This window comes from Nilaparvata lugens, chromosome 6 (assembly GCF_014356525.2).
Source record: "Nilaparvata lugens isolate BPH chromosome 6, ASM1435652v1, whole genome shotgun sequence".
In the NCBI taxonomy this organism is placed as follows: domain Eukaryota; kingdom Metazoa; phylum Arthropoda; class Insecta; order Hemiptera; family Delphacidae; genus Nilaparvata; species Nilaparvata lugens.
Genome location: NC_052509.1, coordinates 44,300,652 through 44,327,796, shown reverse-complemented (window position 1 = coordinate 44,327,796; position 27,145 = coordinate 44,300,652). Strand labels below are relative to the sequence as shown.

Here is a 27,145-nt window from a genome sequence, read left to right as displayed (position 1 = left end):
GTGAGTTCATTGGTATTAGTTTTCATTATTTACAGATAGGGATTGGGTTCTATCAGACAAGTAGCTCTTAATAAGGTCAAGGAAGAGTCCCCTAAAACCATATATTTGGAGTTTATCAAAAAGGGAATCATGAGGGATGGTATCAAAAGCTTTTTTTATTTCTAATAGAACAGCAATGGTTTTTAGATTAGAATAAAGGTTCTGGGAGACGGTATTAGTAAATTTAATTAAAGCATCTTCGGTATTTTTACATACTTGAAAGCCATATTGATTCTTATTTATAATATTATGTTTGTTCAATAACATCACAATTCTTTTCTTAATGATTTTTTCAAAAATGTTTGCTAAATTACTGATAAGACTAATTGGTCTATAGTTACTTGGGTCTGAGGGATCACCTTGTTTGAAAAGCGGTTTCATTTTAGCTTTTTTGAAATGTTTAGGAAAGTAGCCTTGATCAAAACATTTATTAAAAATAATAGTTAGGTAGTGGTTTAGAAATTATGTGGGCTATTTTTTTAAGGATTGAATAACTAATATTATCAATTCCTGGGCTTGAATTAATTTTCAATTCCTCAATTGTAGATTCAACCTCATTAAAATTCGTGGGCTTCATGAAAAAAGAGTTCAAAACAGGTGTGATATCATTGTTATTGGAGCTTGTGAGATTATTCCTAACCTTTTGGACTTGCCTTGATTCCACATTTGTGAAGAAAACATTAAAGTAGCGGCGTCAACTCCAATTTTGCAACCATCCTTTTTATCTTCACCGATGGCTTCATTTATATATATCCAAAGTTTTGAACTATTATTATTACACGCTTCAATTTTGGTTTTGTGATATATTTCTTTTGTTCTACTTATACTATTTAATGTGTTTCTATAAGTTTTGTATTTTTTTATCAAATCTACATTATAAGGGTCTTTTTTAACTTTATCATGCATTTTATCACGAACGATTATTGATTCAACTATACCTTCTGTTATTCAAGGTTTAAGGGGACAATTTTTAGGAATTTTAATTACAGTTCAACTATGATTTATGGCATTTACCAAACTGTTTACCAATTTTTCAATAAGTGTGTCAATGCTCTCATGACTTCCAAAAACAACATTCCAATTTTCGTTCTAAAAAGTGATTAATAAGAGTACTGTAGTTAAGAGAGGTCTTGGTATTATATTTATCCCTATTTATCCCTAATGTTGATCATAGTTTTCCTTCAATAAATGAAAAAATAGACGGGATTTGAACGAATTGATAGAAGGGGCAGAAACGATATGAAATGGTAATTTGTTCCACAATCGAGAAGCTACAACTAGGACATTGCACATTGCAGTTCTATGAAGAGGTATCTGCAATGTGAATCGGTGGGATTGAGTGGCTCTGGAGTGAACATCAGCATCAGCAAGGAGGGTAAAGGTACCTTTCAAGTAGTCTGGGCAGGCCAGAGCTTTCTACTATTACAAGATAAGCGATTAAGAGGATAGAGAATATGGTTCCTGGTTCCTTCCCTTCGTTGTCTCAATTTCAACCAACCAAGGCAATGCAATGGAAGAAAGGAATTATATGACCATGCCTTTGAGCATCAAAAATGTAGCCGGCTGAATAATTAAGGGCTCTTTGTAGTTTAGTTTCGAGTTTCATTGTAAACAATAGAGCAATAATCAAATACAGACAGTGTCAGACTATGTTCAAGAATTGAATTGAACAATTGTCTTTATTAAGGGCGGAGTTAGTACTCTAGGTTCTCTCTGCCACTCAACCCTTGCTACACAAGAGTGATTCTCAAAGAAATAGATCAAAATCGTCTGAACCTTCTAGTTGGTGCATATCTGCAAAAACCTTATTCGTAACCGATTTCACTTGAAGAGCCCAAGCCAGTCTACCATCAATTCGAATACCCAGAATTTTGATGGAGTCAGAGAATAGTATTTCCTCCTGTTCAATCTTGATTTTTGAACTAATATTTACATCAACACGGCTTGCCAATCTGTAGCAACCAATAGCTATACTTTCATACTTGACAGAATTCAGAGTTAAGCAGTTAGTCTTGGTCTAATGGAGAAGCTTGCAAATATCCTGGTTTAACTTGAGACAGCATGTTCTGCATTATCAGGAAAGAATTTTACATAGAATAACAGATCATTTGCATATAGATGATAAGATGAATATAACGGGATAGAAGCTACATTATTCATATAAATAGAGAACAGGAGGGGACTCAGCACAGATCCCTGAGGGACACCTGCAACTACAGGTTAATTTCAATGATTCTAGAAATAGTGTAAAAATAGTGAGAGTTATAAGGTAAGTTAACTTAATAACAGAAACTCATAATGGAAATAAAAGAGATACATACAAAATTCATGGAGACAAAGTATATAAACAGTAATCAAACAACCAAAAACACCTTTTGTTCGAGTAAATTAATTTTGAGTCAAAACAATTAAATTATCTTCATGAATGCTGACCTTGACTAGAGTCACAGCTCTCATCATCGTTGCTCTGCTCAGTTCCTTCTCCTCGACATTCGATTCGTTTCAATTTGCAAGTGCCGTTATTCTCAGTTGCATAGCCTTTCCGTTTCGCTCGTCGTTTGTAAGGTGTGAATAGTCTAACTGGACCCGCCTGAAAAGAAAAACATATTATAAAATGTTAACCTTTTAATACATTTTCATTCATAGCCTATTACATTTTCCGGGAGATCTTCTACTTTACTCGCTAGCGGCACAATTGTTATTCTTTTCTAGACTTCCTTTACCTCGCGAAATTTATAAATTCCTTCATAGTTTGAATGGTTCATATTTTATTTTTCCAGATCCTTCAATTGGCACAACAACGACGAGTTGTAGAAAAATGTAAACCCTAAATACTTGACTCCTATACAGAGTGGGTGAAAAGTCCGAGAGCGGCTTAATATCTCATACACAAAGGTAATTTGATGGTGGGTGTGATTGGGGATCCTACTCAAATTGAGAGTACTACTTTACTATGACTTCAAAAATTTGGTCCGCCATCTTGGATCCGCCATATTGAATGCAACTTTGTTTTTTTTAAATAGGAAGGTGGTCATGCGATACATGATTTCGATAGGAAATTTCAAGAAAAAAAGAATTGTGAAATCCGCACATCGATATCTCAAACCGTTCAGAAGATATTCGCATTATTAAACAATACTATTCAAAGCAGAAAGGAGAGAAAAAGTATGAGAACGGCTTAGTATCTCATGAAAGATTGTGATTCCAAGGTGCGTGTGATTGGGGATTCCTCTCAAATTGAAAGTACTACTTTACTATGACTTCAAAAATCTGGTCCGCCATCTTAGATCCGCCATATTGAATGTAACTTTTTTTTTAATGGGAAGGTTGTCATGCGATACATGATTTCGATACGAAATTTCAAGAAAAAATGAATGGTGAAAACCACACATCGATATCTCGAACCAGTCAGAAGATATTGACATCATTAATCAATACTTTATCTACTTCATTTCTGATATGCATGATATTGATTAATAATGTGAATATCTTCTGAACGGTTTGAGATATCGATATGCGGTTTTCACCATTAATTTTTCCATGAGTATCATCGATACCAGCGTTATACAATAAAGGGCTAAAATGAATTGACAATATTATTCTATTTATTTAAAGGTTTGTCATATAACATCATTGATATTTCATATTTTGAGGTTGAGTGGTAGAGAGGACTTGACAGTCCTAAATCCGCCTAGTAAAGATTTTTTCATATAATTTTTAATCATGGAAGGAAGGAACCGTGGAAGGTAAGTGGTGACGTTTAAAAGATTGGAAGAGTGATACCAAAAGTAGATGATAGACCACACCCAATATAGGCAACAGATATCCACAGAAACATTTTCTAATGCATGTGAGTAAATAAATTGAAGAACCGATTGAAAACAGAAAATAAAAGCAGCCATAGGTGGAAGCACTCATAATTCACGTTCATGTGCTCAGTGTGTCGCAGCTCAACTGGAAACTGCCAACGGAAACTACCGATTGTAAACGAACAAAGCCGATGTTCGACTCTTGACCCCAATCTAGATAGGAAAATTTTGATGCATTTTCTGTTATCAAATCAAATCTTTACCCACACAAGAAAAAAAAATACAGCGGCAGAGACATATAAATGCATAATGAATACTCCCCACAAAGACAACAAGTCTGGATGTGGGGAATGAGTTCTTTGAACTGCATTATATTAACAATAACAGTTGAAGATTTACAATGAATAATAAAACAAAAGAATATGTATAAGGTACTATAGAGTGAAAAAATAAAAAGGCTTCTTTAAAGGATGTTGAGAGCACTTAATACTGTTAACCCTAAATTTCTGTAGTATTAGAAAAAAAATTATAATATATATTAATTAGTAATGTTCAATGGATATAGGCGGATTGGATGAGCCGCGATGCGGCGTCCCTACCAATTTCAAACAGCCACCTCTTAAGGCAGCATTTAAGGTGATAATGCTGACAAAATTTTCCATTTGCTTCAGATTGTTTGGGATATTCCTGTACAGAATGTGGCATAGATAGTGGCTGTTGGTCTTGGTACAATAATTATTGAGTTGGCATGGCTGCACAATGCCAATGTTATTTTGATGTCTGGTATTGTAGATATGATTCGATAGAATGAAAATTGTGTTTTTATTATGCCAGATGAAAATTACTAAAACTTTAATATAAATCTGTCAACCGTTCTACCGTTCATTTTCATGATCTATTTGTTCCATGTAGGCCTATAGCATGCAATTATGAATAAAAAAAACTACCAGATTTCAATATAAAATTTAAATTGAAAGCGAAAAAAAAATGGAATTGAATTTCAATTGAAATTAATTTTAATTTTCAGGCCTTATTAGAGGCCTTGATTCCCATCTTGATAACTGAGAATGCGAGGAATAAACATGATTATTAATATTATGTTTAAAAAACAAATTGAAGTTTTTATGAGTTCCAGTCAAGAGCAATACTGAATTGCACAAATAAAAAATTCAACACTCACCGCTGACTCATCATCACAACAAGCTGCACATGTACAACTTGTCGCGTGAGGTGTGAGAATTCCTTCGTCTATCAATGTTTGAAGACTTCTACCACCAACCTGTTCAAAATAATAGTGAATAGAATTACAAATTGACAGATGACGTAGCTAAAGCGAATGCATGAAATAAATCAGACTTTAATCACAAGGAAATGAGCATTTCAAAATTGATTAAAAAATATAATATAACTCACTGAATTGTTTTATTCAACAATGTATTTCTATGAGCTTTGTATTTTTTTTTTTTGTTATACATGACAATTATTATTATTCGACTGAGGTGAAGAATTAGCATAGCGTAATATTGATTACTCACTTGTATTTGTATAGAATCTGATTTGATCAACGACCGAGAGGTACAGTCCAAGTAAAACATAAAAGCAAAGTTATCTCAATCCAGTGATGAAAAAACCAACGCACTCATCTTCAGATTATTCAACATTTTACAATTCAGAAATTATATTGCTAATTCATTGAGTAACCAGACCAAGTCTGCTTATAGCCCAGTCAATGAAGGTCCAAAAAAGCAGTTTCGATCCGAAAATTAAATAAAAGCTGAATTTCCCACCATCGATAGAACCCTCCCAGAGGGTCATCCTCCCAAAAGTCCCAAGAAATCCCCTTGGAGCCTTCCGCCCCAACCCCCAAAACATGAAAAATGCAGGTAAACACGGGAAATTAATTATCTCTGTAACCATTGATCGGAAACAGTTCTATTATATGCCATTTGATTCGTTACATTATGGACTACAATATTATTATATTCATTTTTTCAATAAAATCACATTCTTTTCTTAATGATTTTTTCAAAAATGTTGCTAAATGACTGATAAGACTAATTGGTCTATAATTACTTGGTCTGAGGGATCACCTTGTTTGAAAGCGGTTTCATTTTAGCTTTTTTGAATGTTTAGGAAGTAGCCTTGCTCAAAACATTTATTAAAAATATAGTTAGGTAGTGGTTTAGAAATTATGTGGGCTATTTTTTTAAGGATTGAATAACTAATATATCATTCCTGGCTTGAATTAATTTCAATTCCTCAATTTAGATTCACCTCATTAAAATTCGTGGGCTCATGAAAAAGAGTTCAAAACAGGTGTGATATCATTGTTATTGGAGCTTGTGAGATTATTCCTAACCTTTTGGACTTGCCTTGATTCCACATTTGTGAAGAAAACATTAAAGTAGCGGCGTCAACTCCATTTTGCAACCATCCTTTTTATCTTCACCGATGGCTTCATTTATATATATCCAAAGTTTTGAACTATTATTATTACACGCTTCAATTTTGGTTTTGTGATATATTTCTTTTGTTCTACTTATACTATTTAATGTGTTTCATAAGTTTGTATTTTTTTATCAAATCTACATTATAAGGTCTTTTTTAACTTTATCTGCATTTTATCACGAACGATTATTGATTCAACTATACCTTCTGTTATCAAGGTTTAAGGGGACAATTTTTAGGAATTTTAATTACAGTTCAACTATGATTTATGGCATTTACCAAACTGTTTACCAATTTTTCAATAAGTGTGTCAATGCTCTCATGACTTCCAAAAACAACATTCCAATTTTCGTTCTAAAAAGTGATTAATTAGAGTACTGTAGTTAAGAGAGGTCTTGGTATTATATTTATCCCTATTTATCCCTAATGTTGATCATAGTTTTCCTTCAATAATGAAAAAATAGACGGGATTTGAACGAATTGATAGAAGGGGCAGAAACGATATGAAATGGGTAATTTTTCCACAATCGAGAAGCTACACTAGGACATTGCACATTGCAGTTCTATGAAGAGGTATCTGCAATGTGAATCGGTGGGATTGAGTGGCTCTGGAGTGAACATCAGCAAGGAGGGTAAAGGTACCTTTCAAGTAGTCTGGGCCAGAGCTTTCTACTATTACAAGATAAGCGATTAAGAGGATAGAGAATATGGTTGCTCCTTCCCTTCGGTGTCTCAATTTCAACCAACCAAGGCAATGCAATGGAAGCAAAGCATTATATGACCATGCCTTGAGCATCAAAAATGTAGCCGGCTGAATAATTAAGGGCTCTTTGTAGTTTAGTTTCGAGTTTCATTGTAAACAATAGAGCAATAATCAAATACAGACAGTGTCAGACTATGTTCAAGAATTGAATTGAACAATTGTCTTTATTAAGGGCGGAGTTAGTACTCTAGGTTCTCTCTGCCACTCAACCCTTGCTACACAAGAGTGATTCTCAAAGAAATAGATCAAAATCGTCTGAACCTTCTAGTTGGTGCATATCTGCAAAAACCTTATTCGTAACCGATTTCACTTGAGGAGCCCAAGCCAGTCTACCATCAATTCGAATACCCAGAATTTTGATGGAGTCAGAGAATAGTATTTCCTCCTGTTCAATCTTGATTTTTGAACTAATATTTACATCAACACGGCTTGCCAATCTGTAGCAACCAATAGCTATACTTTCATACTTGACAGAATTCAGAGTTAAGCAGTTAGTCTTGGTCTAATGGAGAAGCTTGCAAATATCCTGGTTTAACTTGAGACAGCATGTTCTGCATTATCATGAAAGAATTTTACATAGAATAACAGATCATTTGCATATAGATGATAAGATGAATATAACGGGATAGAAGCTACATTATTCATATAATAGAGAACAGGAGGGGACTCAGCACAGATCCCTGAGGGACACCTGCAACTACAGGTTAATTTCAATGATTCTAGAAATAGTGTAAAAATAGTGAGAGTTATAAGGTAAGTTCAAGTAAGGTAAGTTATAAATATTTGGGCGTGATACTTGATAGGACACTTCATTCAAAGAGCACCTAACAAAGACAGCAGAAAAACTAAAAACCCGAAACAATATTATGCAAAAACTTTGCGGAACATCATGGGGAGCTTCAGCATCTACATTACGCTCTACAGCCCTAAGCCTTGTCTTTTCAACTGCTGAGTACTGTGCTCCAGTCTGGATGAATAGCTCTCATGTTCATAGGGTTGATGTTCAGCTAAATAACTCAATGAGAATGATAGGTGGTGTTCTAAAATCTACCCCTGTGGAATGGCTCCCGGTGTTGAGTCACATCCCACCCCCAAATCTTCGACGCATGAATGCCCTTACTAGAGAGTACAAGAAGATACAGGAAAATCGAAGCCTGCCATACATGAGGATATACAAGATGCCAATCAGAGACGTCTGCAATCTCGTAAGCCACCGGTTAGGACGGCAATTACAGCCTTAGATTCAGGTTTCCGTATAACTGAGGCCTGGCAACAAGCGTGGTCAGCAAAGCAGAACATTGACATCCCATTTGTAACCAAAAGGCCACCAGGCTTCGATTTGCCTCGTAAAACATGGTCGGCATTGAATAGGGTACGAACTCATCATGGTAGATGTGCCTATCTGATGCATAAGTGGGGGAAGGCTGACTCCCCTTTCTGTGAGTGTGGAGCAGTCCAGACTGTGAGACACATAGTGGAGGAATGTCCCAGATCAGCATACACAGGTGCACATGAAGATTTCCTGGTGGCTAAACCAGCATCAATAGCCTACTTAAATACCCTGGAAGCATGCCTCTAATTTCCAGGTCAAAAGTGACTAAGATATTTTCATTCGATTTATATATGAATTTTCTATTGTTTTCTTTTTTTTCGAATTTTGTGATCATAAATGTGTTGTGTATACTGCCATACGCTAAATAAATAAGGTAAGTTAACTTAATAACAGAAACTCATAATGGAAATAAAAGTGATACATACAAAATTCATGGAGACAAAGTATATAAACAGTAATCAAACAACCAAAAACACCTTTTGTTCGAGTAAATTAATTTTGAGTCAAAACAATTAAATTATCTTCATGAATGCTGACCTTGACTAGAGTCACAGCTCTCATCATCGTTGCTCTGCTCAGTTCCTTCTCCTCGACATTCGATTCGTTTCAATTTGCAAGTGCCGTTATTCTCAGTTGCATAGCCTTTCCGTTTCGCTCGTCGTTTGTAAGGTGTGAATAGTCTAACTGGACCCGCCTGAAAAGAAAAACATATTATAAAATGTTAACCTTTTAATACATTTTCATTCATAGCCTATTACATTTTCCGGGAGATCTTCTACTTTACTCGCTAGCGGCACAATTGTTATTCTTTTCTAGACTTCCTTTACCTCGCGAAATTTATAAATTCCTTCATAGTTTGAATGGTTCATATTTTATTTTTCCAGATCCTTCAATTGGCACAACAACGACGAGTTGTAGAAAAATGTAAACCCTAAATACTTGACTCCTATACAGAGTGGGTGAAAAGTCCGAGAGCGGCTTAATATCTCATACACAAAGGTAATTTGATGGTGGGTGTGATTGGGGATCCTACTCAAATTGAGAGTACTACTTTACTATGACTTCAAAAATTTGGTCCGCCATCTTGGATCCGCCATATTGAATGCAACTTTGTTTTTTTTAAATAGGAAGGTGGTCATGCGATACATGATTTCGATAGGAAATTTCAAGAAAAAAAGAATTGTGAAATCCGCACATCGATATCTCAAACCGTTCAGAAGATATTCGCATTATTAAACAATACTATTCAAAGCAGAAAGGAGAGAAAAAGTATGAGAACGGCTTAGTATCTCATGAAAGATTGTGATTCCAAGGTGCGTGTGATTGGGGATTCCTCTCAAATTGAAAGTACTACTTTACTATGACTTCAAAAATCTGGTCCGCCATCTTAGATCCGCCATATTGAATGTAACTTTTTTTTTAATGGGAAGGTTGTCATGCGATACATGATTTCGATACGAAATTTCAAGAAAAAATGAATGGTGAAAACCACACATCGATATCTCGAACCAGTCAGAAGATATTGACATCATTAATCAATACTTTATCTACTTCATTTCTGATATGCATGATATTGATTAATAATGTGAATATCTTCTGAACGGTTTGAGATATCGATATGCGGTTTTCACCATTAATTTTTCCATGAGTATCATCGATACCAGCGTTATACAATAAAGGGCTAAAATGAATTGACAATATTATTCTATTTATTTAAAGGTTTGTCATATAACATCATTGATATTTCATATTTTGAGGTTGAGTGGTAGAGAGGACTTGACAGTCCTAAATCCGCCTAGTAAAGATTTTTTCATATAATTTTTAATCATGGAAGGAAGGAACCGTGGAAGGTAAGTGGTGACGTTTAAAAGATTGGAAGAGTGATACCAAAAGTAGATGATAGACCACACCCAATATAGGCAACAGATATCCACAGAAACATTTTCTAATGCATGTGAGTAAATAAATTGAAGAACCGATTGAAAACAGAAAATAAAAGCAGCCATAGGTGGAAGCACTCATAATTCACGTTCATGTGCTCAGTGTGTCGCAGCTCAACTGGAAACTGCCAACGGAAACTACCGATTGTAAACGAACAAAGCCGATGTTCGACTCTTGACCCCAATCTAGATAGGAAAATTTTGATGCATTTTCTGTTATCAAATCAAATCTTTACCCACACAAGAAAAAAAATACAGCGGCAGAGACATATAAATGCATAATGAATACTCCCCACAAAGACAACAAGTCTGGATGTGGGGAATGAGTTCTTTGAACTGCATTATATTAACAATAACAGTTGAAGATTTACAATGAATAATAAAACAAAAGAATATGTATAAGGTACTATAGAGTGAAAAAATAAAAAGGCTTCTTTAAAGGATGTTGAGAGCACTTAATACTGTTAACCCTAAATTTCTGTAGTATTAGAAAAAAAATTATAATATATATTAATTAGTAATGTTCAATGGATATAGGCGGATTGGATGAGCCGCGATGCGGCGTCCCTACCAATTTCAAACAGCCACCTCTTAAGGCAGCATTTAAAGGTGATAATGCTGACAAAATTTTCCATTTGCTTCAGATTGTTTGGGATATTCCTGTACAGAATGTGGCATAGATAGTGGCTGTTGGTCTTGGTACAATAATTATTGAGTTGGCATGGCTGCACAATGCCAATGTTATTTTGATGTCTGGTATTGTAGATATGATTCGATAGAATGAAAATTGTGTTTTTATTATGCCAGATGAAAATTACTAAAACTTTAATATAAATCTGTCAACCGTTCTACCGTTCATTTTCATGATCTATTTGTTCCATGTAGGCCTATAGCATGCAATTATGAATAAAAAAAACTACCAGATTTCAATATAAAATTTAAATTGAAAGCGAAAAAAAAAATGGAATTGAATTTCAATTGAAATTAAATTTTAATTTTCAGGCCTTATTAGAGGCCTTGATTCCCAATCTTGATAACTGAGAATGCGAGGAATAAACATGATTATTAATATTATGTTTAAAAAACAAATTGAAGTTTTTATGAGTTCCAGTCAAGAGCAATACTGAATTGCACAAATAAAAAATTCAACACTCACCGCTGACTCATCATCACAACAAGCTGCACATGTACAACTTGTCGCGTGAGGTGTGAGAATTCCTTCGTCTATCAATGTTTGAAGACTTCTACCACCAAACCTGTTCAAAAATAATAGTGAATAGAATTACAAATTGACAGATGACGTAGCTAAAGCGAATGCATGAAATAAATCAGACTTTAATCACAAGGAAATGAGCATTTCAAAATTGATTAAAAAATATAATATAACTCACTGAATTGTTTTATTCAACAATGTATTTCTATGAGCTTTGTATTTTTTTTTTTTGTTATACATGACAATTATTATTATTCGACTGAGGTGAAGAATTAGCATAGCGTAATATTGATTACTCACTTGTATTTGTATAGAATCTGATTTGATCAACGACCGAGAGGTACAGTCCAAGTAAAACATAAAAGCAAAGTTATCTCAATCCAGTGATGAAAAAACCAACGCACTCATCTTCAGATTATTCAACATTTTACAATTCAGAAATTATATTGCTAATTCATTGAGTAACCAGACCAAGTCTGCTTATAGCCCAGTCAATGAAGGTCCAAAAAAGCAGTTTCGATCCGAAAATTAAATAAAAGCTGAATTTCCCACCATCGATAGAACCCTCCCAGAGGGTCATCCTCCCAAAAGTCCCAAGAAATCCCCTTGGAGCTTTCCGCCCCAACCCCCCAAAACATGAAAAATGCAGGTAAACACGGGAAATTAATTATCTCTGTAACCATTGATCGGAAACAGTTCTATTATATGCCATTTGATTCGTTACATTATGGACTACAATATTAGTTATATTCATTTTTTCAATAAAATCAACAGTTTTCTTGATAAAATAATATATATGTAAAAATTTAGGGGGTTTGTGATTTGATGTTTTTGTTTTCTTCGATTAACTTCGAAGCAAGTAGTTTTAAAGGGAAATGAGTCAAATAATTAATGTAGCCACTGTCATTGCAAATCCATTGATGAATATTGTTATGTATTTGCGATTCGATTTGACGCTGTGGAAGGGGAAACAGTCGACGCGGAACGGCGCGGCTGACTCTCTTAGCCATAGTAAACAGCAAACTGGAAATCAATTATCTCTGTAACCATTAATCTGAAAAAGATCTATCATATGTCATTCGATTTGTTACATTATGGACTGAAATATTAGTCGTATTCATTTCCTCAATAAATCAAACAGTTTCCTTGATAAAATAATATATATGTAAAAATTTAGGGTTTTTTCGAATTGATTTTTGTTTTCTCCGATTAACTTCGGAGCAAATAATCTAAAGGAAATTAGACAAATAATTAATGTAGCCACATTCATTGCGAATCCATTGATGTATATTGTTATTTATTTGCGATTCGATTTGGCGCTGTGGGAGGGGAAACAGTCGACGCGGTCAAATCAAATCAAATCAAATCAAATCAAAATTGTTTATTGTCATTACAAAACAAATTGTATAACAAGGTCAGGTACATTTACAATTTATAACATTCTTCATTCATCAATACATGAATAAGTATGGTAACGTTTTGTAACACTAACAATAATAATAGTAATAACAAATCAACAATATAAAAACAGGACAACAACAATAATATTCTATATGTCTATAGATGTGTTATCAAGTGTCAAACATTCTACAACTCATTAACACTATAAACACAAAGCTCACACAACATATCTTTCACGCATTTTTTAAAACTGCTCATATTTAATTCTCTGACTTCCGTTGGCAACAAGTTATAAACTTTCTTACCAAATTCATGAAAACTGTTCAGAGTTAGTTGTAAGTTACATTGACTTCTATGCAACAATGTCTTCTGGCGTGTTCCATAATTGTGAATGTAATTATTTGTCTGCATTTCATGCATGTAACTTTTTACATACAACAGACACTCAAGAATAAAAAGAGATGGAACCGTTAGTATTCTTAGCTCTCTGATCAAAGGTTTACAATGAGTTCTACAGTGGACATTAAAAATAGCTCTCACAGCTCTTTTTTGTAAAATCATGAGCTTTTTCATTTCAGACGAGTGTCCCCAAACCACTATGCCATATGACAAATGACTTTGAATGTGTGCATAGTAAATTGACAGCAATACATCAACATTGACAAAAGGTCTAAATTTCCTGATGAGAAATACACCCCTAGCAACTTTTTTACTTATATTTTCAATGTGTATGCCCCATTTCATGTTTGACTCTAACGTCACACCCAAAAACTTCACCTCCCCATTTTCTGAATAATTAGCCAAGGAAAAATTCATTGTTTGGGTTTTGTTACTGTTCAGACTAAGTGAGTTAGCTGCTGTCCAGTCTTTTATAACAGTATTTGCATCATTCATAAAACGTTCAACTGAATTTAAACATTTATTATTTACCTGAATTGCCAAGTCATCAGCATACATGTATGTATTCACTCTATCGTCTCCTATCGCTAATGGTAAGTCATTAACATATATTATAAACAATGTGGGTCCTAATATGGATCCCTGAGGTACCCCTGATTTGAGAGGCAGATATGCTGAAAAGGACCCATTAAAATAAACCGATTGGTACCTCCCTGACAAATATTCTTTAAAAAGTTGTAAAGCAAACCGATCAAAGCCATAGTATTTCAACTTATATAACAATATATCATGGGATATTGTGTCGAATGCTCTACTCATATCATACCAGCTCCCCATGACCTTTTCTCTACTATCTAAAGCATCCACACAAGCTTTCACAAAATTACGAATTGCAGTATTGGTTCCTCTTTTGGATCTGAAACCATATTGTTTATCTGAAAAAAGCTGTTCACCCTCAAAATATTTAACTAATCGAGTATTCAGCAATATTTCAATTACGGCGTGGCTGGCTCTCTTCACCATAGTAAACAGTAAAATACAGTAGTAGGCCTACTGCTTTCTAAGTTGCATCTTATTCATACTATGGCGCTCGAAACAATCAATTTTGTCTATTGTTTTGACATGCGATGAAACTAATTTTTCACATTTTAATTCTCTAAAATCATTTTGTTGTTATATATGTGCTAAATCATGCATTCTATGACAGACAAAGATATTGTTTGCAACCGATAAAATATTCATACTATTACATGATATAATACATATTTAAAATATGTGTGTATGATCATAATTCTATGCTAAAATTTATCATAAGTTATGAATGTCAAAAACTGAGATAAATCATAGATTAGTCTACAATAGTGTTAACAGTGGCAATTTCCTGAAAAATCATAGCGTGCAGTGTTTGCTGTTTTCTACAGTTAATATTCTTCAAGCCAGGTTGATAATATACCTTCAGTTTAGCCAAATATATATGACGGCTGAGGCATAAAAAAATTTATACATTGGGCTTATTGAGTTGAAACTTTCTATGATTCTCTCTGTAAAGTAGCTTATCTTCCGTTCTTACTAGTTGAATCTACATTATTTAGACAGTCCAATATGAAAATTCAGTAGTTTCTAAAGATGAAAGCCATGCAAACATACAAATTAAGGAAGAGTAAGCATGCATAAAAGGTAGGAAAATCATGAAAGTGTTTCACATTTAACCACAAAGTGCCCTACCATATAAGATTAATTGAAAGATGATTCATCATCTTCTATTATTTTTGTTAACAAATCGATTTTTCACCTCCACTCGCATCTTGTCATTCATTACACAAGGTTGGCAGAAGCTTTTCTTTATGTCGATTAATGTTGATTGAAATTGATTTTGATTAGGGCACCAAAAGAATAGATCATTTTCAAATGATTCTCAAGCATTCAAATTAAATCTATTGAACATGATTTCTTATGACTTGGTATTCACAGATTTAGTTGGGTGAAGCTATTTGAAAAATGTACCTGATTATCAATTTCATGGTTTTTATACCATTCTAGTTCATTGTGATCATTGAAGGGTTGAAGTGATGAGTTAGTTCAAGTGAATTCTAGTACACAAGTATATTGTGCTTATAATGGGCTCTTCTTTATTTTCTATCGATGTTTTGCTCCAGTAGGTAGAGAAAATTTAAAATGTTGGTTTTACATTTTATAAGCTTTATAAATAATAATAAATTAACGGTAATATAAATTTGATAAGTCCAGTATTAAATTAATCGATGTTGATTTTCATTGTATCGCTTTGTATCAATGTTACTTGCACTGTTTGCAATTCATCACTATTCTCTCAAGAATTAGTTTTTTATGAATTTCATGATCTGAAATTTAAATTCAAATGCTATTTGGATGACGTTCACATTACACTGGTTTTTTTATACAATAATTGTTACGTTGAAGAGTGAGGCAATTCAATCCATTTGAATTTGTAAAAGGAAATCACAGTGCGATCTGAACAGTGGATAGTAACTTTGAAATTCAGTTGCTCAATTCATTTCGGCTTGATACTATCATTATTGTAATTATAGTTGATCAGAAATATGCATTGTATATAATGTTCATATTTCAGTTTGACTAATCTTCTATCACAGTCTCGCTTTCATTCATAAACATGATAATCCTAAATACGTTGATTACCTTAAAGATGTAGCTTATCTTACGTCGAACAATGTACAATTCAAACAATTTTCATTAAATTACTATTATGATGATCATTGGAATTTCTGCCTGTGATTGAGAAAAAGTCATTTTATGAGCCTTGAAATTCGTACCTAGAAAAAGTTGCATTATTACTAGAAATTTTGTTATTTTTACTTATTTATTATAGGTACTGTACATTGATTTTTGTGATTATAGAGATCAACTACTTTATTCTGAATCAGGATAAGGATAAATAGGGAAATTGTGAGATGGGGATAACATCCACAGTTACATAGCATCAATTTGAAAGCTCTGATAATAATGATTTGAACGGAACTGCGATTCTGGCTTGGTATTGCCTCTTCATGTTCAGTGAGAATAGAAAGCTTCAGAGTAATTCGTTTCACTATATGTGATAATATTGGTAATATTTAGTAACATTTGTTAATATTTGAACCGAATGTGCAACAAATTAATCTACTTTTAGCTTGAAAATTTACAACTTATTAGGAGTACAGTGTTATCATATAGTATCTCAGGTAGGCCCACCCTTTTATTTTTTTGTTCACGTGATCTGATGATATTCATTCCATTATTAAGTGTTTAAATCATAAAGAGTGATGAAACAAGATAAAACACAAGAAAAGCTATGAAAAGAAATTTTGAATCTTCATTGTTCACAAAATAAGGATAAGATGGAGGAGTAGGACACATAATATTTCATGAAACTTCGTTGAAAAACATCAATATCTGAAACTAGAGTTATCAAATTGTGTTACCTCTGACTGGTATGGAGAAGGTACACTTCAAATATATAAATAATAAATACATAATAAATTCTGTGAGCAAACAACGAAATCCTGATTTTTATCATAAGCATGGTTAAATCAAGAAAATTGTAATATTTTTTTAGAGTATTGAAAAGTGAAAATCTATATACAGCGCATGTCAAAACGATAGACAAAATTAATTGTTTCGAGCGCCATAGTGTAAATGAGATGCAATGTTGCCAGCAGTATTATTCTGTTTACTATGGTGAAGGGAGTCAGCCGCGTCGGCTGTTTCCCCTTCCACAGCGTCAACTTGAATCGCAAATACATAACAATATACATCAATGGATTCACAATGAATGTGGCTACAATAATTATTCGTCACATTGTTCTTTAAATTACTTGCTTTGAAGTTAATTGAAGAAAACAAAAAAATCAAATCGCAAACCCCCTAAATTTTTACATATATATTATTTTATCAAGAAAACTGTTAATTTTATTGAAAAAATGAATATAAATAATATTGTAGTCCATAATGTAACGGATCGAATGGAATATAATAGAACTGTTTCCGATCAATGGGTACAGAGATAATTGATTTTCCGTGATTACCTGCATTTTTCAACTTTGAGGGTGGCTAGGGGGGAAAGCTCCAAGGGGATTTCTTGGGACTTTTGGGAGAATGACCCTCTGGGAGGGTTCTATCGATGGTAGAAGATTCAGCTTTTATTTAATTTTCGGATCGAAAAACCCTTTATTGACTGGGCTATTAGTAACTTGATTCACTTTACCTAACGGTTTTTGAGAAAGGATTAGGAATTACATGTGAACGGTCTTCCACTGAAGGAGGAGATATTTTGCACAATTCCTTTTTGCTTTTTAATAATAACCACTTCAATAATTCAGCTTTCAATGTCTCAGCGACTGCAATTGCTAGGCATCATTTGATTTTCATGAACTACTCAAGCATTGTTCTGATATACTGATTGAACATAAATTTATCAATGATTTAACTGTGTATTGACAAATGCAGCACAAGGCACTCATGGAGACTAAATGTTAAGATAATGTAAGATCATAAAGAAACTCACCGGATACTCCTCTTCCAGTCTTTACTAGAGCCCCTCCCACAGCGATTTTCAAATTCACTCGGTGTGAGCCAATCATTCTCATACTTGATACAACGTCCCCTGCCTCCCGAGCCGAACTTATTCTTATGTAGGTCAGCACTGGTATTCTATGACACAAATATGGGTAGCAACATTAATGGACAGCTCAATAGGATTGATTGTTCTATTTCTCTTGAATGCGTTCTAACAAAGTCAGAGGCGACGCGACTTTCATTTACAACTTTTTATTTTTGCACAAAGAAAATTTGGTTCGGAAAATTATTGTGACTCAATTTAAAAACTGAAATCTATAAACTTCTTTTCTAATCCATAGAACAACCAAAATCAAAACCTTAGGATATCAAGAAATACACGTATTTAAATAATTGTATTTTAGTTGTAATTGAATTTATGTAATTTTCTATAATTATTAATTGTAATGCAATGTGGAAAATAATTTATTTGATTTGACATCATGTAACATGAGAGGGAAGTATTAGACTCATAACATAAATCAACTTACTGTTAATAGGAAGGAGATGCCAAACATATTTTGAGATCTTAATATAATATTGGAAAATCGCAAGTTTTTTAATTTAATTTATTTTCCCAGAATAATATTGCATTCCATCTTTACATAATTGAATAATCATCTATTCTGTATGCTTCTTCAATTTTTCTTCGGCTATGGGCCCGACAATACAGTGAGCTATCTGCGATCACATGGGTTCCATGACAGAGAAAAAATAAATTAATTACTTGGAGAATTGGGTAACATGACTAAAAAATCACCCTGTATCTATATTATTTTAGAGAGCGATCTAAGATATAGATGCCTATAAGATAGCAGATTGCTCTCCGTGTCGCCGCACTCTAAGATTTTTGACATGCTAACATCATTTCACATAAAATCACACGATAAAACAGCGAGAAACCTATTGATTTCTATAAAATTCAATACTTGAATATTTTCCATTTTTCAATTTTTACATATTTATGGAAAACCGATTTTTATCCAATTCCTATTCTCGAATCCAATCCAACAGCCCTGTTGATTTTGTAAAAAAATTGTCAAACATGAATTTGGAAACAATGAATGACTCCCAGAAATAGTGCGAGCATAAATTGTGATAGATTTTAGTTTGTCTTACCTTGCAACGCACAGGAAGAATTGGCATATTGACTGCCTCGGTCCACGAGACTCCAGTTGGAGGGTTGGACTGGCTGTCGTCGGGCCCATCTTGTATAACAATGTGAGTTGCCTTCAGAGTTCCATTCTGAAATTCCACACACATATTCTTTTCTTATCTCTTATAGCATTTGGATTGATTTCATGTACAGTATTTGTTGGCACATTGAATAGATGAGATTGGAGCTTAATATAGTCGCAGCCACTTCAGGCTATGTGAATATTTTTAACTTTTTTAACAAGATTAGGCTAATTATAAATTCTGCTGCTTACAGCTTGCAGGCTACTTTCAATTACTTGTTTCAATTCGCATCATGGTTAAAAGTAATGTAACTTGAGTCTGAAATCTCATAGCGAATTTATTTATGAAAAGTTGATAATGCTCAGTTAAATTTTATTTTTACACAATAATATTAAAAATACTATTTCATTGTATGTTGTCCTATAGGTAACATTTTCTTGGTAAATTTATACATTTCTTACATTTTACTGATAATATTCACTGTATATTCAGATATATTTATTTCCTACGCAGTATGCACTGTAACCTATTTTCAGTGCATAGGCCTACAGTATACCCTATAGCCTATACCCTAAATACAGTAGGTTATAGCCTAACATATTTTAATCACTGAAATGTTGATTCTAATCGTCCTGAATTGAATCCACTAAATGCTTTCAAATTAAAGTACTTGACGAAAGAATTTACTTGATGAAGACAAACATTTAGCCAGGAAACTTAACAGATAAGTTTTGTCCTAAACAAGATGGCGAAATGTTAATAGGTGGAAGTAATTATAGATAGAGCAATGCATCTGTCGTACTTTATTCAAGACTAGCAGGTAACCCGTGCTCCGCAAGGGTCTAATTAAAGAACTTGACAAACTAAAAACTTGAAGAATTTGAAATAAGCCTATAACAATACTCGGTAAATTAAGAATCTCGGCCTATATGCAAAATTTTAAGTTTATCAGTTGAGAAGTTCAGACGTGATGATGCGTGAATTTCCTATCCCGTACGTGTATGAGCCGATTCTTTCCTTTATTATATTATAGATAATCCTTTAAAATAAAAGCGTATTTATAAAGATAAAAATGAAAAAGATGGAGAAGAATTGCTTACCTCAGTTCTCACCCATGATCGAAGACCGCTTTCACCCTCCTTATCACCCCGAGCATCGCAGATGCAGCCGTTGTCCACGCATAGAATAGGTTTATACTGAAAATAGCATTACACATTAATTTATTACATAAGAAATCAGAGAGATGATTGTGGAAAAACGAAGAGCTAGAAGGAGATCGCAGCAATCATGTCCCCCTCAAGACAAAAGAGTTTTTGAACAATCAAGAACAAGAAGAACAAGTTTTTGAACAACTTAAGAGCTAAGGAAAGAGGTTCAATGTATTAAGAATGAATCAATCAATAGTTACTCACTCGGTGGGCAGCTAAAAAGAATAAAAAACCCCATTATAAATAATAAATCACCTACTATCAGAAAGCAGGACAGGCAATGAGCAAGGAGTAGTGAGGAAAAAGCACAGACATTTGCAGATCATTTTGTAAATGTTTTTCAGCCAAACAACACAGCTGAAGAAGACACTTTAGAAGAAGAGAACATCTTACAGCCGAATCAAGAAATAATGTGTGTCACAGCAGAAGAGGTGAGAATAGAAATAATAAAAAATTTAAATAAAAAAACCCTAGATTTGTGAAATAACAAACTAATAATAAATAATAGTGAAATTAACAAACATTTTGAATGCCTCTTTCAGACTAAAATTCGTACCAGAAATATGGAAAATAGCAGAAGTTATAATGCTACTCAAACTAGGTATAGAGCCACATGAAGTGTGATCATATAGGTCAATATCATTGTTACCTGTGCTAGACAAGTTGTTTGAAAGGATTTTACTGAGTAGGCTAAAACAAATAATTGAGAGACCGCACATAATTCCAAATCACCAATTTGGCGTCAGAGTGAAACACTCAACCATAGTCTAAGTTCATAGGATTGTAAATGTAATAGAGAAATGCTCAAAAGATAAAAAAAAATTCAGCAGATAAAATATGGCATGAAGGTCTTCTTTTCAAACTGAAAAAAGTGCTACCAAAGCAATATAAAGATTATTACAATCCAATCTGACTGACAGATACTTTAGATTTAGGCATGAAAATTCATATTCTAATTTGAAGAAGATAAAATTCGGTGTCCTCAAGGAAGTGTTCTAGGAACAGTTCTTTATCTGATCTATACCAGCGATATTCCCAGCCTTGATGAGAATACTACAGCAACATTTACAGACGTTACAGCAATATTATCAGTAAACAGTAATATTCATATTACAACAGAAAAACTACAGAGATCCATCAGCAAAATTCAACTAAGTTACATTTCCACCAAGTTACACTTTTCAGATATTATATTACTATAATTATTATTATTTATTATTACTACTATTAAGATAAAATTTTAATCATCATTCATGGTTAAATTAAATGGAATGACATTTATTGGTACTCGTTGCCAAACTGTATACTTAGGTTTTGCTGGCAACGCCAATTAAAAATTTAAGTTCAAGTTTTCACTGCAATTCTGTATTAAGTATGTAGTATTTGATTTACTTATGATTGTTAACTTTATTATTGGAAAATAAATTATTTAATTCAAGATTGGACTAGAAAGTGGAGAATGAAGCAAAATCGACTCACATCAACTTCACCAATAAAAGGGATCTGTTATACCAATAAACATCAACAACTTAGTTGTACCATATGCCAATGATGCCAAGTATCTGGGTATGACCTTGGACGCGAAGCTTCACTGGAAGGCCCATGTCAAGAACAAGAGAGAAGAGCTTGGAATCAAATACAAGAAGCTGTATTCAGTATATAGATCTTGGCTGATTGGTAAAACTCTATCCTTTCAATCCAAAACAAAGTACTTCTATACCAATAGATATTGAAACCAGTATGGACGTATGTTACAACTTTGGGGGTGTACCAAAGACAGCAACATCAATGTCATGCAACAATTTCAAAACAAGGTGCTGAGGAACATTGTGGATCCTCCTTGGTATGTCAGAAACAGCGATCTTCATAAAGACTTGCACGTTGACCTGGTGTCAACCGAGATCCAGAGGCATGCGGAGAAGCACGAGGGGCGACTGCACCAACATGACAACGTTGAGGCGATCCAGCTGCTAGACAATGGAGGGTTGGTGCGGAGGCTCAAAAGGAGGAAACCGCTTGAACTAATGTAGTTCTTGTTCAAGTAATGTCCAATAGAAGAGCAAAGCAGTGATCGTGTGAATCTAGCTTCTATAAAAGAAAAGGTAAGGATAGAAAAAATAAGATCATTAGTCTTTAGACTAGATGGCTATAGAATTGACAAAAATACATAGTTCAAGATGGATATAATTTAAAAGGTACCGTATAATAGCCTATATTTTCTATGATATTTTAGTATTGTCTTCATAGCTTAATAATATAATACTAAAATAAAAATCTTGGAGAATTCCGAATTACTGTTTTATTTAGAATTTTTATTGTAAAGATTCATTTAATCCAATATGTTAAATTTCGAGATGAATGACTGAACTTTAAAGGATAGATCATGCTTAATATTTTGGAGGAACAAATAGATTAAACACAACTGTTGGCAATGTTAGAGAGAAACAGTAATATAAAGTAAGACATACTTTAATACATACACTGATTAAAATATCAATTCTCAGTATCCCACAAGCACTGACAAAATAATAACCATTGTTTTACTCGTATAGTTTACCCCATTGACACCCCAAGAGACAATTCATCTGGCTAACAAGTATAAAAATTTAGAGCGTCTGATACGCCAGTATAGATGATTGTATACGATAATAAAATCAAAGTATAGTTGATTTTATTTTCCTTGTTAACCGAATTTATTGTCTCTACAGTTCCTTAGCGGCGCCACGTCTCGAGACGCGTGTATCTAAGCAGGCAGCTCGAGAAGCGTCGTTACAGCCTTGACGGCTGGAGTATACATAACCTATAAATTGATCAGAATCATTAAATTTTTATGTGAAATGAGCGTTATGGTAGCAGATGAATTAGAAGTGTTGACTACTACATTGGCTCCAATTTATATCTAATGAATTTATAGGTTTTGTTATCTAGCCGCGGCGGCTCTACTAACTACGCGTCTCGAGACGCTTGCTTGTAGCCGTGCGTCTTGAGACGCCGCCAAAGATTGCAACTTTAAACTATAAGAGTGAAATAGATGCTAAATAACCATGGATTCTGAAGACGTGCGAAAAAATTTAGCGGAGAAATTGATTGTCCATTAAAGATTTACCTACCTAACTTCTATACCTTTTATAAGTTATCTTTAGTAAAATTACTAATAGTTTTGCAGTAGCTTATATGGTTTTTGTAAGTGAATACTTAAAAGATAAGTAATCAAATTTTATACTTGATAATATATATAACTTGCGTTAAGATACCTACTTCAATGAGACATGAACTAAAGATAAAATTGATCAACCAATAACATAACCTCTAAAAAAAGTGACCTCTACAAGAAAAGCTTAGCAATGTTTGCAAAGACACTATACATCTAGATTAATCCATTGTTCTTCACAAAAATAATTATTAGTTCTTAGCAAAACATGAGCAAAATTTTATTTAAATATTAAATGTTGTTACGGTCCTATATTTTTTCTAACCTACAGAAATTCATGTAAATTCAAAGTGGAATCTTCCCTTCACAGAATTGATTGAAGGGAGTGGTCTCCTGTACGTTTCATCATTGTTTCAAATTTTAAAGATGTAGGCTATAACCATAAAGATAGATGAAGAGTTGAAAAATAGATAAGACACAAGGGCTTACAACTTTTAAAAAGACTAGAAAACTATAAACTCTTGATACCGGTAGTTACAAAAGTATAATTAAAAACTACTTACATGAAGTTGTTCTTGAGTGATAACATTGAATGTAGCTGCTGATCCAACATTAATTAATGAACCATCAGGTAAAGTGACTGGAACTGAAGATACCGGCACTTCAACCTCGACCGCGGTTACCGAAATTGTTTGATGTTCGTCTGCAGGAAGATTTTCATTGGTGTCGGTTGGATTCGTCATTGGTTCGGTAATGTCCGGCAAGACGACTTGATCCGAAGTCTGGTCTTCCATTTCAGAAAAATGGCGCGAAAAAATAGCAATGAACGTAAACCAGCGTTTTTAAGTAATTATTGGCACTGCCCTAAATAAAAACATAGCAATAGCAAAGCATTGTAAAGCAGTCGTGCTTATGCCCTGCACAAGCTCCGATTTACAATGCAATAATAATGGCTGCTTCCTGCTTGGGTGATTGGGTGCAGGTCCAAGCAAGTGTGAGCTGAACGCTCTGTAGAGCGCAGCAGCAGCACAATCTTATCTCCTATCGCACTCATCCTGACTGAAATTGATCGATAATGCGCTTGAAATAAACTTGCTGACGATAGGTGTCTGGTTGTAATAAACAACACAATAGCCTGGGAAAACATGCAGTGGTAGAAAAATAATAAGTTAGAGGAGTTCAATAATTCTATTGACAAAGCATAAACCAAGAGCAGAGACATACTGTCAGCTATATTTATGATCATAAATCGCCAAACAGTGAGGATAGAATGTAATTCTATACTCTCTGACGCCAAACCGATAACAAAATTGGATTGACAATGAAATTTTCCTCATACTGTACTCTCTGAAATAGCCTATATTAGTCCAGGCAACGAATGCTTAAAAGAAGGTATATAGGAAAAAGTTTGAAACACAATTTTTGACCCCGCAGCTCTCGTAAGGATAGTTATAGTAAGGTCCACGTTATAATGGCAGTGGATAAAGATAGAAGAACAGCGTTGCCGATTCTCTGCCTTAATTAATTATATTTCTACACTGTCAAAAACAGATTTGGCATCGTTGCGGAGCTAGAAAAGGATAGTACTACCTGCTTTGTCGAATGATAGAGAAGGATAGCAACATCAAAGTTTATCAAATACTGTCATTATATAACGTGGACCTCAATATAGGGGGTAAACATTATCTAAGTCCTCACCTCTTCTCACTGCGGTAAGGGGGTGGGGTTTGGTTTGAAAGTAGCATTTTTCAGTTTTTCGCTATAATATATGCCTATGTGCGTCTTAAGCCTACGGACGTTTATATCAAATACAAAGTTATAGCTAACAGTTTTTCCTACAAGTTTCATCTGTAACATTCTCTCATAAATCTCGTTTTCCTAATATACTCCCTCGAAAGTGTGTCATTTTGAAGAAAACGCCTTTTTTGCCTTCTATTATATAATATTTTTAGCCTCATAACTTTTAGACGATTGATGATAAAAATCCGTGCTAATCATGAGCCTATATTTATATAGATTTTACAATATAGTAAGTAGGCTACCTAATTATAACATCGGTATCATTATTGTTGTCCTAAAACCTTCTTCTACAACTTTCGATATATCAAGTTTTCCTCTAAAACCCACAAAAAGTTTTTTCCCCATTTCTCAAATTTCTTTCCATTATAACTTTTTTGTGCAAGAGATACTAAATGTTGAATCTATAAATTCGAGATAGTTTCCTCATATTTTAAATGATAATAATTATGACCTTAGGCGCTGTACGTCAATAAATATGTTCTCCTCTAAAGAACACCTTGCATGATTTTTAGTGAGTTTTCCTTATGCATCAATGCATTAGGTAACGATCTAAAACTATACAATTGTTTAATGACTACTACATGATAGACTTGCAAATGGTCTCAATCTCTTTGTTACAAACCGAAAAAGAATTTTCATGATGGAAACATTGGAAATATTTGTCATAATAAAAGAAAATCAAGATAGCGGCAATCATATTGGCAGAGTTTTTTATATCAGTTGATATCCAGATAAAACAGTGGGAGATATCAGATTGATTCTACTGCGAAAGTGTTTAGAATCACCTTAACTATAACATTCGAGAGAATCATCTCATTTATATAATTCTCTTTTATAATTTATACATTCTCTTTTTATAATTGATACATAAATTCAAACACGTGAAACATACACTTTTATGGGAAAAATTTCACTTTTCACCCTGTAAATGTTGTATTTGCATTAGATATAGGGTACACTAATATTATTTGTAGTGCTGTAGAATATTCCTCATCACGCTACAAAAACGAATTATCTAATTGAAGGTTGTAAATCCATTATCCACGGCTTGAGCGTCATCAGCTGAAAAAGTACAGTTTGCAGCGAAAGAATATGCTTTTTTCACCATATGCCAAGACACGTAATGAATAACGTTTCTTTATTTTTTCTTTGGCCAAACCTAACAATTGGAAATATGTGTACGCTACCTCATGCCTCTTTGTAGATAATGGTTTGAGAATGATGTCAATCATGTTTCGAAAGCATGTGGAGAAAGAGAATATCTATGATGGAAATCTCTAGAAAAATTGTTATGAAAAAACTGTACGGTGTATTTTTTAGATTTTGAAAAATCGCCTATAATTTCATGAATGTTGATGATATTATACTATTATTAGATGGACATTTGAAGTAAAATACAATATTTGAATTATTATATTTTATCGATAGACACATTAAAAAAGTAATTTACATGTTGACGGCTATACATCTCAGCCGGAACGCCACTCTACATTTGTACAAGTCTTTACTACATTAGGCTATAGTTAACAGCAAAAGCAAAAAAAAAAAAAAAACAGTTAAAAGAATTGAGTATGGTACTTAATTATGATAAAGATGAAGAATAAGAAGGTATTCCATGAACAATATCAATTTATTGATACATAAACGGATAATTTACATAAAATGTATGGCAACCATATGGAACAATTGTTCAGAAATAAGTAATATATCTTACAGGATATTTATGATGATCTTGATTTTATAACTTACAAAGCTAAATTTTCAACACTGACATTTTTTTCTACATTAAATGAGAACTTACAAAGTAAGGTAATGTTTTTTACAGTATAACTATCCATCTCCTACAAATGTCTATGTGTGAACATAATTTTA

General features: G+C 33.5%; 1 protein-coding gene across 1 annotated transcript in view; it reads right to left on the bottom strand.

The window, feature by feature from the left end:
* Window positions 1-24,482, bottom strand: part of LOC111056769 (deformed epidermal autoregulatory factor 1) — a 31,756-nt gene extending 7,274 nt beyond the window's left edge. The window contains exons 1-9 of the mRNA XM_039431463.1: window positions 24,037-24,482; window positions 20,215-20,310; window positions 19,055-19,180; window positions 17,886-18,031; window positions 11,489-11,588; window positions 8,930-9,086; window positions 8,403-8,581; window positions 5,029-5,127; window positions 2,473-2,629 (exon numbers count right to left, since the gene is read on the bottom strand). Coding sequence (XP_039287397.1) covers window positions 2,473-2,629; window positions 5,029-5,127; window positions 8,403-8,581; window positions 8,930-9,086; window positions 11,489-11,588; window positions 17,886-18,031; window positions 19,055-19,180; window positions 20,215-20,310; window positions 24,037-24,267 — 1,291 coding nt within the window. The 5' untranslated portion in view covers window positions 24,268-24,482. The remainder of the gene's footprint in view (window positions 1-2,472; window positions 2,630-5,028; window positions 5,128-8,402; window positions 8,582-8,929; window positions 9,087-11,488; window positions 11,589-17,885; window positions 18,032-19,054; window positions 19,181-20,214; window positions 20,311-24,036) is intronic.
* Between the last annotated feature and the right edge of the window lie 2,663 nt (window positions 24,483-27,145).